The sequence below is a fragment of the Euleptes europaea genome, chromosome 17 (genome assembly GCF_029931775.1).
Source record: "Euleptes europaea isolate rEulEur1 chromosome 17, rEulEur1.hap1, whole genome shotgun sequence".
Lineage (NCBI taxonomy): Eukaryota > Metazoa > Chordata > Lepidosauria > Squamata > Sphaerodactylidae > Euleptes > Euleptes europaea.
Window position 1 is genome coordinate 7,847,266 of NC_079328.1, and position 15,471 is coordinate 7,862,736.

At 46.2% G+C, this 15,471-nt stretch overlaps 1 protein-coding gene across 1 annotated transcript in view; it reads right to left on the bottom strand.

The window, feature by feature from the left end:
* Positions 1 to 15,471, bottom strand: part of SEMA5A (semaphorin 5A) — a 132,875-nt gene that overhangs the window by 21,626 nt on the left and 95,778 nt on the right. Inside the window, exons 14-15 of the mRNA XM_056862973.1 lie at positions 6,507 to 6,654; positions 2,310 to 2,535 (exon numbers count right to left, since the gene is read on the bottom strand). Of these exons, the coding sequence (XP_056718951.1) occupies positions 2,310 to 2,535; positions 6,507 to 6,654 (374 nt within the window). The remainder of the gene's footprint in view (positions 1 to 2,309; positions 2,536 to 6,506; positions 6,655 to 15,471) is intronic.

The window sequence follows — 15,471 nt, forward strand, 5'->3', positions numbered from 1 at the left end:
AAAATGGAGGAGGAAGAAGAAGAGTTGGTTTTTATATGCCGACTTTCTCTACTACTCAAACCGGTTTACAATCACCTTCCCTTCCCCTCCCCACAACAGACAACCTGTGAGGTAGGTGGGGCTGAGAGAACTCTTAATAGATCTGTGACTAGCCCAAGGTCACCCAGCAGGCTTCAATGTGTAGGAGTGGGGAATCAAACCCGGTTCTCCAGATCAGAGTCCACCGCTCCAAACCACTGGTCTTAACCACTACACCACGCTGGAGAGGAGAACAATGACCTAAGCGGCTTTGGAAGAAAAGCAGAGTATCAATATCTAAATAAGTACCGTATTTTTCGCTCCATAAGACACACTTTTTTCCTCCTCAAAAGTGAGGGGAAATGTCTGTGCGTCTTATGGAGTGAATGCGGCTCTGTGCGGCTGCCCGCCTCCCAGCTGGCCGTCGGGGCGGGGAACGCCGGCTCGCGCCGTCCCGACGCGCACGCGCCCAGCCGGCTCTGTGCGGCCGCCCGCCTCCCAGCTGGCCGTCGGGAGACTCGGCAAGGGGGCGGGGGTGACCCTTTAAACTGCTCTGCGCTGAGCAGTTTAAAGACCCACCGCCCACTCTCCCAGGAGTCCCCAAGGTCCGGACAGATCGAGGTGACCCGCCACTTCCAGTGCCACGGAATGCGCAGCTCGCGCTCGCAACAGCAGCCCCGTCTCCCATGCCAGCCCCTCCCCCTGCTGCCCAGCTACCCGTGTCGTGTCTGGGATCATGTCCCCACTCCTTTCCATGCTCTTGTCCGTCTGTGGCGAGTCCCCCCCTTTTTTCCTTCCCCTTCTGCCTCTTCTACCTCTTCCTGTCTGCCTATGGCCTTTTCCCATGCAATGTGTATCTCTCCCCCCCCCCTTTTCCATCTCTTTTGCTCCTATGGGCTTTTCCCATGCAATGTGCATCTCTTCCCCCCCCCCCCCCCGCTTTCCATCTCTTTTGCTCCTATGGGCTTTTCCCATGCAATGTGCATCTCTCCCCCCCCCCCCCGCTTCCATCTCTTTTGCTCCTATGGGATTTTCCCATGCAATGTGCATCTCTTCCCCCCTCCCTTTCCATCTCTTTTGCTCCTATGGGCTTTTCCCATGCAATGTGCATCTCTTCCCCCCCCCCCCCCCGCCCGCCTTCCATCTCTTTTGCTCCTATGGACTTTTCCCATGCAATGTGCATCTCTTCCTCCCACCTTTCCATCTCTTTTGCTCCTATGGGCTTTTCCCATGCAATGTGCATCTCTTCCCCCCTTTTCCATCTCTTTTGCTCCTATGGGCTTTTCCCATATAATGTGCATCTCTTCCCCCCCCCCTTTTCCATCTCCGGCCCCAACTCCACTCCTTCCATTCCTTCCATCCGTTCCTCTCATTCCCCTCCTTCCCTTTGTCCTTCCCAGTGTCCTTTGGGCCTGCCAGGCCCGCCAGGGGGCTGAGCAGCCAGCCCCCCTTTTTCTTCCCTCTGTCCCCCTTTCCTCCTAAAAACGGCTGTCCCTCTGGGGGCGAGGATCCTTCCTCCTTCCGATGCCCCCCCTTGCCCCCTTTCCGCTCTCCCTCCCACTCCTCCCTGCTGCTGCTGTCACTTGGAGGGCCAGGGGCGCAGCCAGCTGATCTGGCGCGTCTGCCCCTTTTTTCCCCAGCCGGCTGTCCACTCCTTCATGCATCTCAGCATCCCGGGAGAGTGGGCGGTGACTCTTTAAACTGCTCCCTGCTGCCAGTCCTGGCAGCGGGGAGCAGTTTAAAGACCCCTGACGCCTTCCCTGGACTCCCGAAAGAGGGGTGGCTCTTTAAACTGCTCCTTGCTGCCAGCGGGGAGCAGTTTAAAGAGCCACCGGCCGGAATTTTTTTCCCCCAATAGTCGGGACGTTCCCCGCCCCGACGGCCAGCTGGGAGGCGGGCGGCGCACAGAGCCGGCTGGACGCATGCGCGTCGAGACAAGTTTTTAGAGGAGGAAAACAAGATTTTTTCTTGTTTTCCTCCTCTAAAAACTAGGTGCGTCTTATGGTCAGGTGCGTCTAATGGAGCGAAAAATACGGTAAATATGTTTCCAATGCCATAAAAAGGGTGGGCTGCCTGTACCTCAAGATGTTTTGGTCAGTAATAAACTTGACTGAAACTTGGGCAGTTTTACAGCCACTTTGCCTTCATTTTTCAGGACATGCTGCCTGACCCTGAGGTAACAGGAGGGCAGAGGGGACATTTGCAGGGAGAGAAGGGAGGGAAGAATCTCTGACTGGTGGCATCACACCAATGGAGATAAACTTGAGATTCTGACGGGCTCAAGTGCTTACCGTCTGTTGAGCATCCGGTGGAGCCATCGCTGGAACAGTAACGCATTTCAATCCTCTGCCTTCCCACATCTAGCAAACTCACATCCGGTAGTCGTGCCTTGCAGGTGTATCGGAACCGCTGTTCGTAGTGCCCTCCATTGTCAGAGATATTGACTGGAGTCCACGGAGTCCACGGCGTTGTCTTCTTCAGCTCCGGGCAGGGGCTGGTGTTGCAAGCTTGATACTCCTGCAGGGAATGCATTTATTGACTGCAACGAAGGCTGCACACAAACAGAATCGCCACATCAATCCCAGCCTTTCCTGGGCCAACATCCTGATTTCACAAACTGCCATCAAACAGTTTTAAGAGGGACAATTAAGCCTACTCAGATAGATTTCTTCAATGACTACATCTAAAAAGTGCAACCTCATGATAACATTCAATAGGGGGCTATCCCCAGATTCACATGCATAACACCTTTCTGTACAATTACATTTCTGAAGCAAAGACTCTCAGCATGGCTGAGAGATATGCACTGTCAAATCTTCAACCTTGCTGGTGCCCTTTCAGGTTCCTCAGGTGCTTCTGTATCATTATAGGGGCCACTGGGAGTGTCCTACAGCTTTGTATGGGCCACTGCTTGGGTCAGGAGTGGCACCTGTCCCAGCAAAGGATTGGTTTTCTCCATATAAGTCTGCTGAGATCAGTCTGACATGCCCTACTTGGAATGGAGGGGTAAGATCTAGAAGGGTTAAGATCTAGAACTTTTTCTGTGGTGACCCCACCCTTTGAAATTCTGAGCTAGAGGATTCAGGGAAAGATCATCCATTCTGGACTGGCATTCAGCTCAGGAGATTTTATGATTGGGAGCTGTTGGATGGTTTACAGTGGGTTTGATTTTTAATGGCCCCTGCAGCTATGATCATACCTCACCACCGCCCAAAAAACCTGCCGCCAGAGGAGAGGAAGGACCTGGTAAGCCTATTCATCCATTTTATCCTCAATATCCTGAGGTAGGTTAGGCTGAGAATATGTGTCTGGGCCAAGGTCACCCTTTCATGGCAGAGTGAGGATTCGAACCTGGGTCTCCAGATCCTAGTCTGAAATTCTAACCACTACACCACATTCAATTTTGTAGGGTGACTGCTGCTGAACAGTAGCAAGCAGCCAAACCTGGGTGAGTCATGAAAGAAAAAAGGTAGCAAGTTGCCTGGTGGTTGTTGTTGGGCCTGGTCTCGACGAGTCCTCCCTTGAATACCAAACTTCCCTGAAAGGGGCTCTGCCCCTTCCCATTGTCTTTTACTGACAGAAACCAACATTTGAAGGCTGGCAATAGCATTGTGGCTGCCTAGCAGTGGTCACTGAGGGCATTAATTTCTTAAAGCTACAGGTGCTGGTTCTATTATTTTGGGTTTTTAAAAACAACAACCATGTATTCTTTTTTAGATTTTGGATTTTCTGCAAACCTGGATCTTTTTTAAAGGTTTGTAGAAAGATCTGTATTGCCTCTTCATGGCTCCAGTGTCTGGATCTATATGTCCATAGATCTGGCCATGTGGATAATTAGATATATTGATAAATAAACAATTGGAGAATGGGTCATCCCTTGAGTATATTGGCTGGGAGGAGTCTGGTCTGCAGGCTGGAGAAGCTGGTCACCCTGGATCAAGACAAAATATGTTGGACGCCTTCTCATGGAAAGTACTTTGTTTGAATGAGCACTAAATGCAGCATTGACGTTTTACTGGAGCATATGACGTCTCCTCGTTTTAAGCCATTGGGTTAGTGCAACATAGCTCATGATTTCTGGCTTTTAGTTCTAAATATACGGTTAGCACAAATGGTCTTTTAAGGCTGGTTCAAAGTGAGATTCATAATTATAGCAGCTAAAGAGAGAAATCGTACCCTTTAATATAAACCAGCTACAGGTCAAAGCAGAACTTGTCTTGTGAATTCCTATGGCATGATTTCTTTCTCTGACCTTTACTTGCCATTCAGATTTAAATGTTCTCCAAGGGAGACTGAAAAACTTTTTTTCTTTAGAAGAAAGAGCACCATTCTCAAAAGCCTGCAAATGCACCTCCCAGAGGCCATTCAGAGCTACTTTGGTGTCATGGATTGAGCGTTACAAAAGCATGTCCATTATCAGAGATCTGCACTCAATCCCCTTCCCAGCCAGTCCCCATCTCTCAGCGTAACCCACCTCATGGGGTTGCGGTGAGGATAAAATGGAGGGGGAGAAACCATGTACACAATAACCCCAAGCTCCCTGAGGAAAGGGTGGGATAAAAATGCCAAAAAGAAATACACAACAGACATTATTTCTAACTAGGAATCTTTATGAAATCTTTTTGTTTTGTCAAAAACACAGTTAACCCCTAAAACCAAAGAGCCAACTGTTTCAGATCAGAACATGAAACTCAGTGGCCCATTCTACCACATCACTTGGCCCCCATTTTGAAACCACTGTGGTGGCTGCCCGTTTGTGTCCAAGTTCAATTCAAGGAACTGGTTATGACCTGTTATGTGTCCTTTGAGTGGTCCTAATGACCTGGATGGCCCAGGCTAGCCTGATCTTTGTCTGAAGCTAACCAGGGTTGGCCTGGTTAATACTCAGATGGCAGACCACCACAGAAGTCCAGGGTTGCTATGCAGAGGCAGGCAATGGCAAAACAGTTTTCATCCTCTTGAAAACTGTATGAGGTCGCCATAAGTTAGCTGTGACTTGACAGCACTTTCCACCATCGATATTGTGGACTGAGTTCTGGTTTTTTGGGTTTTGCTTTGGGACCCACATGGCCGCTAAAAATTCCTGTGACCTTTAAAGCTCTTCACAGCCTGGGGTGTTCCATATCCGAAGGACTGTCTCCTTCCATAGGTCCCCTGGGCACCAAGTAGTGTGCCGGCTGCCGGCTGTTCTCTCTCAGTTAGGGTGTTCCACCTTGTGTCGATCAGAGCTCAGGTCTTTTCCATTATGCTCACACATCAAGGTATACGGGCTCCCTGAATTGGTGTGGGAAGCCCCTCTCACTGCAGATCCTTAGGATACATTGAAAGCCTTGGTTGTTTGCCAGGGCTTTTGACGGGCCAAAGATAGCGAGGGCAGGGAGGTATTTGAGGTTTGTTCTTTTACTCTGGATTTAACTTGTAATTATTATTACTAGTGAAAGCCATCTTAATCAGTACTGCAAGCCATCCTGAACTAACAAAACCAAGCAAATAAATCAGTGTTCCAGTGCCAGGTCAACACCCTTTGACAGCAACAGAAGTCTCCCGTGGCAGAAGTGGCCCTTCTCCAAACCCAGAGTCCCCCCCCGCCCCCGGCTCACTCTAGCCTCCAGACCCAACGCTTGTTTGAACACATGAAGCTGCCTAATACTGAATCAGACCCTCGGTCCATCAGAGTCAGTATTGTCTACTCAGACTGACTGCGGCCCTCCAGGGTCTCAGGCGGAGGTCTTTCACATCACCTACTTGTCTGGTCTTTTTAAATGGAGATGGTGGGGGTTGAGCCTGGGACCTTCTGCATGCCAACCAGATGCTCTGCCACGGAGCCACAGCCCCTCCCCTTTGTCTTTCTGCTGGCCATCACTATATCTTGCACAGGGCTGGCATCAGCACAGTCTGTGTGTGGCGGCTGCCGGAGCCTAGGGCTTTGGGGGGTTCACTGCTGCCACCACCTCCACGCTTGCAAGCACTCTGCCACTCATGATCCCGGCTGCATGTGCTGCCCTGTGCTGTTGGGGAAAGGGCTGTAAGCAATGCAGGCTGCTGTGAGCATGGGTGTTGGAAGGGCTCAAAAGTGAGCAGGGGAAGGATATATAGGCAGGTGTGGAGCACATGGGAAGAAAGACATGGATGGGGTACCTGGTGGTGACAGATGAGTGGTCACCCCCCCAAAAAAAACAATAACCTGGAACACACCCAGATTTTGTTACACTGCTGTTTCAGTTTCTCCCCTTCAGTTTCTTGGCCTATGGGCTCTCTGGTCCTTATAGATCTCCACTGATCAGCCTTCTAGCCGTTCACCTGTCCCACATAGCTTCCATGCCCATGTAAGGTTTTCATGGCAGCCTAATTGAGATCTTGCCTTTTTCTACCACCACACGTTTGCACCAGCATCTCCCTGGCTCAGTGTCTTAAAAATTCATTCCATGCATAATAGGTTCATACAAATATAAAACCGGCAGCCCCAAACACCAGGCGATTCTACTCACAACACTGCAACCAGGACAGTCGGGGCCGTTCTCACATGCCCTGTGGCGGGCCTGAATCCCTCCTCCACACGGAGCTGTGCAGCGCTCCCAAGCGCCCCAACCAGTCCAGAACATGTGCGGGGAGCACAGAAAGTGCTCATTGCAGTACCTGTGGGAAATGATTTATTTATTTATTCATTGAATTTCTATTTCACCTCTCCAGGGAACTTGCCAGAGGTGGCTTACAAAATAAAACATAATTAAAAATGCATCACACCATAAAAGTTGTTAATTGAAACCCAGCCAGAGCGTAAAAATGTAAAACATTAAGCAGGTTCAAATTATTATTAAAAACTCTCAGGGTAGAAGCAGACTATTAAAACAATGCTAAAAGATCGACCCCTTAATTAAAAGCCTGAATAAAAAGAAACATTTTTGCCTGGAGCCTAAAAGGAAGTAGTGTAACTTCAAACTTCAAGGGGAGAGCATTCCACAGGTGAGGAGCCATCACTGAAAAAGCCCGGTTGTTGGTCATCGCCTGCCTCACCTCTGCAGGCAAGGGCACAGAGAGAAGGCTTGCGAAGCAGGTATCGGCCATTTCCACACCATTCATGTACAGCATTATCCACATGGTCAATCTGCAAGGTTTGGCTGTGAATTCAGAATTTCTGTCTACATCTCACCACTTTTGCTGTTGTTTTTTGTTGCTGTTGTTGCTTTTTCTGTTTGCACTTTTCAGGAAAAAAAACCATGATGTTCCATGGGGGAGCGTGGCATCATTTGTTCATCTATTTGGGTTAGGTCAGCCAATGTTCTTATAATGGCCTCTCTAGTGTCACCAAGTTCTTCAGGCAGGTTCCGTAGACGAAGATTAGTTTCTCTCACTTTCAAATCCATCATAGCCAGCTGGTCTTCAACTCCGTCGAATTGTGTCATAGCTTTCCACCTTCTTCTTTACCTCCTTCTGTTCTTCAATCACTTTTTTGACTGATGAATCCATTGTCTTCATATCAGCTTTCATTGTTGCAACTTGAGTTTTCATATCTTTAATCTCTTCTGTTACTGTATCTAATTTTTGGTTAATAGATTGGGTAAATGTGTTCAGCATAGTAGTCAATTGTTCCATTTGCTTTGATAACTGACCTTGTTGCTTGGACATTTGGTCATATTGTTTTGCAAACACATCATTTTGTTTGACTAACATTTCTTGCATTTTCTTATCCATATTAGCTTCTTGCGAGGGCTCTTTAAGTTTTGATAATGCTGGAGAAGCACTGTGTAAAGATCTAGATCTTTGGCGGGATCCAGACATTTACACTGAAGAAAATGTGTGTAAGTGACTTGGCAGGTTCCCAAAAGACTGATCTTGTAGTATGGGTAGTTTAATCCAGTCTATTTTGCATATTCGCCAAACTAAAAATGTTCAATTTCATCTAATAAGTATAGAAACGGGCTTTTTAGTTTTAAAATAGTAGGAAGCAGGAAATGCACCGGAAATTTCAAAGTCGCGGACCTTCCGTCGTCTCCTCTCGATGGTCCAGGAGTGTAGGAGTTATTTAGCAGCTGCACAAGGGAGGCGCACTTCCGGTCCTACGATGTGCCTGTCTGCTTCATTCTCGATGGTACTGTTGCTTCGTGATTGGTTACCTTAAAGAGCAGCGAGTTAATTTTCCTGCTGTCTTCTGGTTCTCCAAGACAGGTCGCTTCCAGTGAAAACGTGGCTGGCGGACCTACTTAAGCACGAAGAGCATCACAGATGGGGGGGAGGTTTCATTCCCTCCCTCCCCTTCCAACGTCGCTGTATCCGATTGGTAGTTACAGTGTCTTTCAAAAGTCCCGTTTGTTTTGTCTACCCACTGTCCTGCCGGTTTATCTGATGGTTTTTCTGTTTAAAAAGTTATTTGTACGATGGGTGGGGAGACGCAGATTTCATGGATGGTTTTATCGATCCTTCAAAGCTTCTAAATCAAGGTAAGATCAAAAGAGTTCTTGTGACTTACTCAAATTTTGGAGGGTGAGGTGTTCTTCCCTTTATTATGGTTCTTTAGTTGGTAATAGATAGAGGAGATCAGAGCCTGATGCAAAAGAAGCGTTGGTGACGATGTAGTATCCCCTCGATGCCCGCGGGACAGCGTCCAAACCTCCAAGGGACTTAAAAAAGCTCCCTCAGAGGATATGGGAGTCAACACCGCTCTTCAGGGCTGCAGGGGTATTCCTGCTTCCCAGTCCACTGGTTAGGAACCGGGGTGGAGCGCTTTAAAGCACCCCAAATTGCAACGTATCTTGGATTCCCTCGGGAGAATCCCGAGGAACGTGGTGCTGAGATCAGCTCTCTACTGGAAGTATGGGAGCGTGGCAACATTTGTGATGATGTGAATGCCCAGGATGCTCCCCCTCCTTCCCTCTCCTTTTTACATTTTTGCACATGCGTCCTAGTGTTGGTGCAAAGGTGTGCTGTGATTGGCTGCTGTCTCACTGGGTTCCAAATGGATGCCAAGACCTGAACTGCAATCCTCAATTCTCCATGCAGGCACCCCATACAAACACACACACACACACACACACATTCAATCAGAGATCCACCGTTCTCTCCACTTGTAAATTTGCACAAAAGGAATCAAAGGGGAGTCAATCTAACACACCAATGTTCCAGCGCCCTCTTTTTTGTTGTTCTTTTCTCCATGGATATGTTATAGTGCTAAAGCAGTTCTATTGACATTCAAAATATATAAGTGGCAATGCATCGTTATAATGCTGTAATGATTTATTACCACTTATCCATTTCAAATTTGATAGTATCGTAACAATACATAATCAGAGTCCTATAGCAATTACTGACATGGGGGGAAACCCTCAAAGAGCCCTCTGGTGTTGTGGCAGGAAAAAAAGCAGGGAAAATAGAGCCCACAGGAATCTGAAAGCAGGATAATTGTGTTAATGTAGGCAGGACCTTTGAAGGAAAGGAATATAACAGCTTTCCTTCCAATCAGTGTGCTAACACGCTTCTTTCCAAAACTTTAAGTAAAGCAAAACGGATTTCAGAAAGAATGAAGTTAGGATGGGGAAAAGTAGGAAACAGGAAGACTGTATCATAATGTTGTGTGGAAGCTCCCCCACCCAAAAAAATCACACTCCAGTTTGGAAGCTAAGGTGGAGAAAAACCTCTTTGGGAAGCTCACAATGTGTAGAGCTACACAATTCTGGTACTCTCTGGTTGTTGCAAAGGAACAGGAGACCACACCTCTGGCAAGCAAAAGTTCACTCTTTCATTGGGTTGACCAATCTTCCTTTCTGAGCAAGAGACAATGCTCTAGGGATTTAGATCTTAAAACTGCACAAATAAGGGCTAATTTAAATGTTATGTTTTCTGACCCTCAGTTCCCCAGGTGCAACTGCCCACCAGTCCCAGCAACCTGGCAACCCTAGCACATGTGTCTTACCATCAGCACATGGTAAGTTTCCCCAATGGGACAATAAGCAACTCCCTAGTGCCATTACAGACAAGGTTGGCAGGCAGGGCCCAGCAACCTGCCGGGGGACTTGCTGGCAGCAAGAGCCTTTACTGGAAACAAGATGACATTGCTGGCAACGTGCTGATGTCATTCCCCATGCGCTCAGAAATGATGTCAGCGCATATGGAACCAGAGAGTTTAGCCCAAATGCTAGAGCATCCCAGGTGTTCCCCAGCAACACATTGATGTCACCCCTTTTGATGTCAGAGTGCTGGGATGCTGTCGACATTCCCCCCATTTCCCTCCCCCTCCCCGGCTGGGCAGTTTATAGGTGGCACAGAAGCACCTGAGGGTTTGGGGGACTGGCAGCCCTAACCAGGAAAATGGCATGGGTGGAAGCATAAGCTTCTGCACTGCAGTTCCAATCTAAATCAGGCCACTGCGTCTATGAGAAGGCCCTTGTTGGTTGTTGTGCCAAACTACAGAATACCCTCTGTCTTCCTCTGTCATCACCAGAAGGTGAAGACTTTTTTTGTTTTGTTTGGCATACTCCTTGATAAAAACTCTTATTGGCCTTCCTCCTTGGTTTGCTTGGTTGTATGTTTATGTAGTTTATTATAGTGTTAAATATTTGTTAAATGCTTATCTTTATATATACATTTTAAATGTTGTCTTAGTGTTTTAATGCCTGATGTCTACCACCTTGAGGACCCTATTTGGGTGAAAAGATGGCATACAGATGCTTTAAATAAATAAATAAATAAATAAAATAAGTCCCAGCCGGGAACTCCCAGCTCACATCTGCTTGAAGAACAAGGGATGGGCCCATAAAGAGTGTGATGCATAGCACCAGTGAGTCCCTCTTCCTCGCTGGCATGCCACAAGTGACTTGTGCGTGGGATGAAGGGCTGGTATCTTTTCTGAATATATTTAAGGGGCTGCCGTCATCTGTATGTTTGGAGAAAGAAAGGCTCAGTGCTGTATGGATAATGGAAAGAATCCAGACAGCACTCACACAATATATATTAAAGTACTAATTTATAAAGGTGAAGGAAGGTGCAAAAGTGAACAATATGTACAACAAGGTAACAACCAGATACACATATAGATATCAACAGCAGTCCAGCAGAAAAAAAGTTCAATATATAAATATCCTGGGAGTCAGGTAAGTCAATGTCAATTCCTGAGTATCCTGAGTAACAGGTAAGTCAATTTTTATACTCAAATATAGACTTCTTTAAGTGTTGTAAATTGCTGGAAAGCGGAGTCCCAGGCAGGAGCCACGGAGGGAAGCTGTCAGGACGTGTTTTCTAGATCCAAATCACGTTTCGCTCATGCACTTGTCCACTTTGAGACCTACATGAATTTCTTCTGGTCCTATTTGAGACTGTGTTTCTTCCTTGCACTTTATTGATACAGATAGCTGATGAAGCCATGAGCGAAACGTGATTTGGATCTAGACAACACGTCCTGACAGCTTCCCTCCGTAGTTCCTGCCTGGGACTCCGCTTTCCAGCAATTTACAACACTTAAAGAAGTCTATATTTGAGTATAAAAATTGACTTACCTGTCATCTGTATGTTGGCATATCTAACCAGAAAAGCATGGAAATTTGTCCAGAGAAGCAGACACTGCAGTACTGTGGTAATATATGAACATCTCCCCTCTGCACACACAAAATCTGACAAATGCATACATTATTATAAATGCATACATTTATTTTCTTGCAAAAAAATGTCCACTTGCTAGGTCTCTGATCCTGAGGGTAGGTTAAAAGCACACTTGAAGCAGAAGAACATAAGAACAACAACCTTGTGGCCAGTGGCAGCACTTGCCTAGCCTACTGTACCCAGAAGAAAGGACAAGTGTGTAACATGAGAGGGGTCTACAGCTAAAATTTACCCCTCTGCAGCCGGGTGCACTCAAGCAGGGCTTCCCACACAGGGCTTCCGCACTGACAACTATGGAAGGGGAAAGAGGATCTCTCTTTCACTCCCTTGTTCACACAGAGTAAGAGCTGGCAACTGGAGGCCAGTGACAGTACAGAGCTGAGGAGTATTTATGAAAATGGTTTTGCTTTTAATCAAACAAAAACTAAACACACAGTGAGCTTTGTGTTTTCCTCCTTGTCAAGAGGTATAGTAAGAACTGCAGCCAGCAGACAAGCATGAGAAACCTCAAATACATTTTAAAATCTCAGGGCAGGGATGAATTTGAAGGCTGCTGATGCTGGGCTGTGGGCTTTTGAGCTTACTGTGATTAATCCCGGGTTTGGAGGCATTTCAAGGCAGCAGGAAGTGCTTTTCCCTTGCCATTCTTCCCCTCCCTGTTAATTTCTCCTTCTCTCAGGACCCAGAGGGCTTAAGGTTTGCAGCGATTCTGCAGAGCAAGCACTTCAAGAGCCTTTAGATCTGCGAAACTGCAGCCCTCTGCACTGACCCCACATCTCTAAGTGATGAAGGCAGATGGAAAGGGTGATGGGGGAGGGAATGGCCAGGTAAGCGGCACAACCCTTGGCACCCAAATGAGGCCATGGCCCATATCCCAAAGAGTTCAACTGCTATTTGAAGGTGCAAGGGGAGGCAGGCAGGCAGGCAGGCAGGCAGGCAGGCAGGCAGGCAGAAAGAGGGAGGAAGGAAGGAAGGAAGGAAGGAAGGAAGGAAGGAAGGAAGGAAGGAAGGAAGGAAGGAAGGAAGGAAGGAAGGAAGGAGGGAAGGAAGGAAGGAAGGAGGGAGGGAGGGAGGGAAAGGAAATATAATATAAGCTTGTTTTTTTGCAAAGAAATGTCTGTCACTAAAGCATAATATATGCTTCCCCCAAAACATGGGAACAGATGCACATTATTATCAGGACTGAATGCCAAGATCCAGTATTACCAGTATTAAACACAATCCTATGCAGAGTTACACTCTTCTAAACCGTTGAGTTGAATGGTTCTGCTTACGATGGCACGGGTAGTCATGCATAGTGCAATCTTATCCACAGTTATGGCAGGATCGCTCTGCCAATTTAGTGAAAACTACAACTAGCCAGCCAACATCTGCTTACATTTCAAAACTGTTATTTTTCATGCTTGTTTCATAAAACTGTTTCTGTGTGTGTGTGTTTTTTAAATTGAACATATTTATACAATACCTTAAAAACAAGCAAATAAAATCTATGGATCGTAAATTAATAGCTGCTTTCTTTGTCCTTGCTTTATTTCCTAGTAATTCTAACATTATGTATAATTGACCTTTAGTGACAGATTTCATTTTCTATATAACGTAACCTAGGAGTCTAATAGATTTTCCAGCACTTACCATAATTTTCTTTCAATATATTAGTGTAGTCAACTTTACCAATTTAACAATATCCCACACCTATTAAAATCTTATTTGGGTCATGTCTTGTTTTTACATCGCTGCTACTTGCCTTGGTTCCTGAGGTGCTCAGGAGAAAGGTGGGACTACAAATATTTTAGATAAATAAATCAAATCCCCATTGCTCGTGGACATAACCCAATCACTGCCTATAGATCGAGTGAACAGTGTACCTGACTGAAGCCCCAGCTTGGCTGACTGAGCTAGGGAATTGCTTACCCCTTTTTTTGGGGGGGGGAACACAAGGTGGATCCCTTCTAGGGTTGCCAGGTCCCACAGGATGGATTCCCACCCCCTGCCAAAGAGTGATCCTGTAAAGCAAATTGGAGCCATAAAATCACAAAATTACACAAGGTTGGAAGAGACCACAAGGCCATCCAGTCCAACCCCCTGCCATGCAGGATCCCACAATCAAAGCGCTCCCGACAGATGGCCATCCAACCTCTGCTTAAAGACCTCCAAAGACGGGGACTCCACCCCCAACCCCCGAGGCAGCGCATTCCACCGTCGAACAGCCCTCACCATCAGAAAGTTCTTCCTAATGTTTAGTTGGAATCACTTTTCTCTTAGTTTAAATCCATTACTCCGTGTCCTAGTCTCTGAAGCAACAGAGAACAAGCTAGTTCCCTCATTAACATGGCATGCCTTCAAATATTTAAACATGGCTATCATGTCACCCCCTCAACCTTCTCTTCTCCAGACTAAACAAACCCAGCTCCCTAAGTCTCTCCTCATAGGGCATGGATTCCAGACCTTTGACCATTCTGGTCGCCCTCCTCTGGACCCGCTCCAACTTGTCAACATCCTTCTTAAATTGTGGAGCCCAAAACTGGACACAGTATTCCAAGTGAGGTCTGACCAATGCAGAATACAGTGGTAGTATTACTTCCCTTGATCTAGACACAATACTCCTATTGAGGCAGCCCAGAATTGCATTGGCCTTCTTAGCCGCCATATTACGTATCATATTCAGTTTGTGGTCCACTAAGACTCCCAGGTCTTTTTCACATGTACTGTTGTCAAGCCAACTATCTCCCATCCTGTACCTTTGCCTTATGTCGAACCCTTTCTTCTGCAGCTAATATCTACTTTACATTAAGGAAAAGGAACCTTCCACTTTAAAAATACTGTTTCAAAATATTTGCACAGAGCTCTGGGGCATATAAATAAATGAACTGAGGAAATTATATTGCTGTGGATATCAAAAAGCTCTGAACTATTCTACCCGTACAAAACTTTGAGAGGTGTGTTTTCCACTGATAACGTTTAACATCTTGTCATTCAATGCAAAGAACTGCAATTATTGGATGAGAAATTAAAATGCAAATTATCAACTTATTAATAAAAGGGAAATGAATGCAAGTTTTGAAGGCAGCCATATATCTTAGTTTATAAAAATCAGTTTTCATTGCAAGATAAGATTGGAAGCTTGAAGGCAATATGAAGGTTGGCCGAGTTAGTGGTGGTTACAGTGTGTGTGTAGAGTTGCCAGCTTCAGCTGACCATCCCTCAGAAGGAATGACAGGGGGTGGAAGTGACATCATTATAGCAGGGGCACTCTAGGATTAGCCCAAAACTCTATGGTTAAACTACAGAATTTTGGGTGAATCCTAGAGTGTCACCCTCAACATAATTGCATGACATCGCATACCACCGTGATACTGGCAGCCCCCCATCCCCCATTTTTCACCCACCCGCCTGGGAAGTGCCAGGGGGCAACAGAGGTAAACAGTGGGAGGTCTCCCACCTGCCCACGTGTGTCTGTGTGGGCGCGGTAGAATGTTCCATGTCCAAGAATGGCACGTTCTGTCATGGCCACGAAACTGTTCATTGCCAAAAAGAAAATAATTCAGATTCCCCCATTATCAGATGTTCAGGAATAAAAATAATGACATAATAAAATATAATAACCAATCAACAAAAACAAACAAACAAACAACAATAATAAGGGCACAATCCATCAATATATAAACACCCACTGATACCAATGGAAGTGCTAACCGTTTGCTTTTATCACTGGGACTTTGGGAAAATAATTCAGATTCCCCCACTATCAGATGTTCAGTTCAGGAATAAAAATAATGAGATAATAAAATATAATAACCAACAAAAACAAACAAACAACAATAATAAGGGCACAATCCATCAATATATAAACACCCACTGATACCA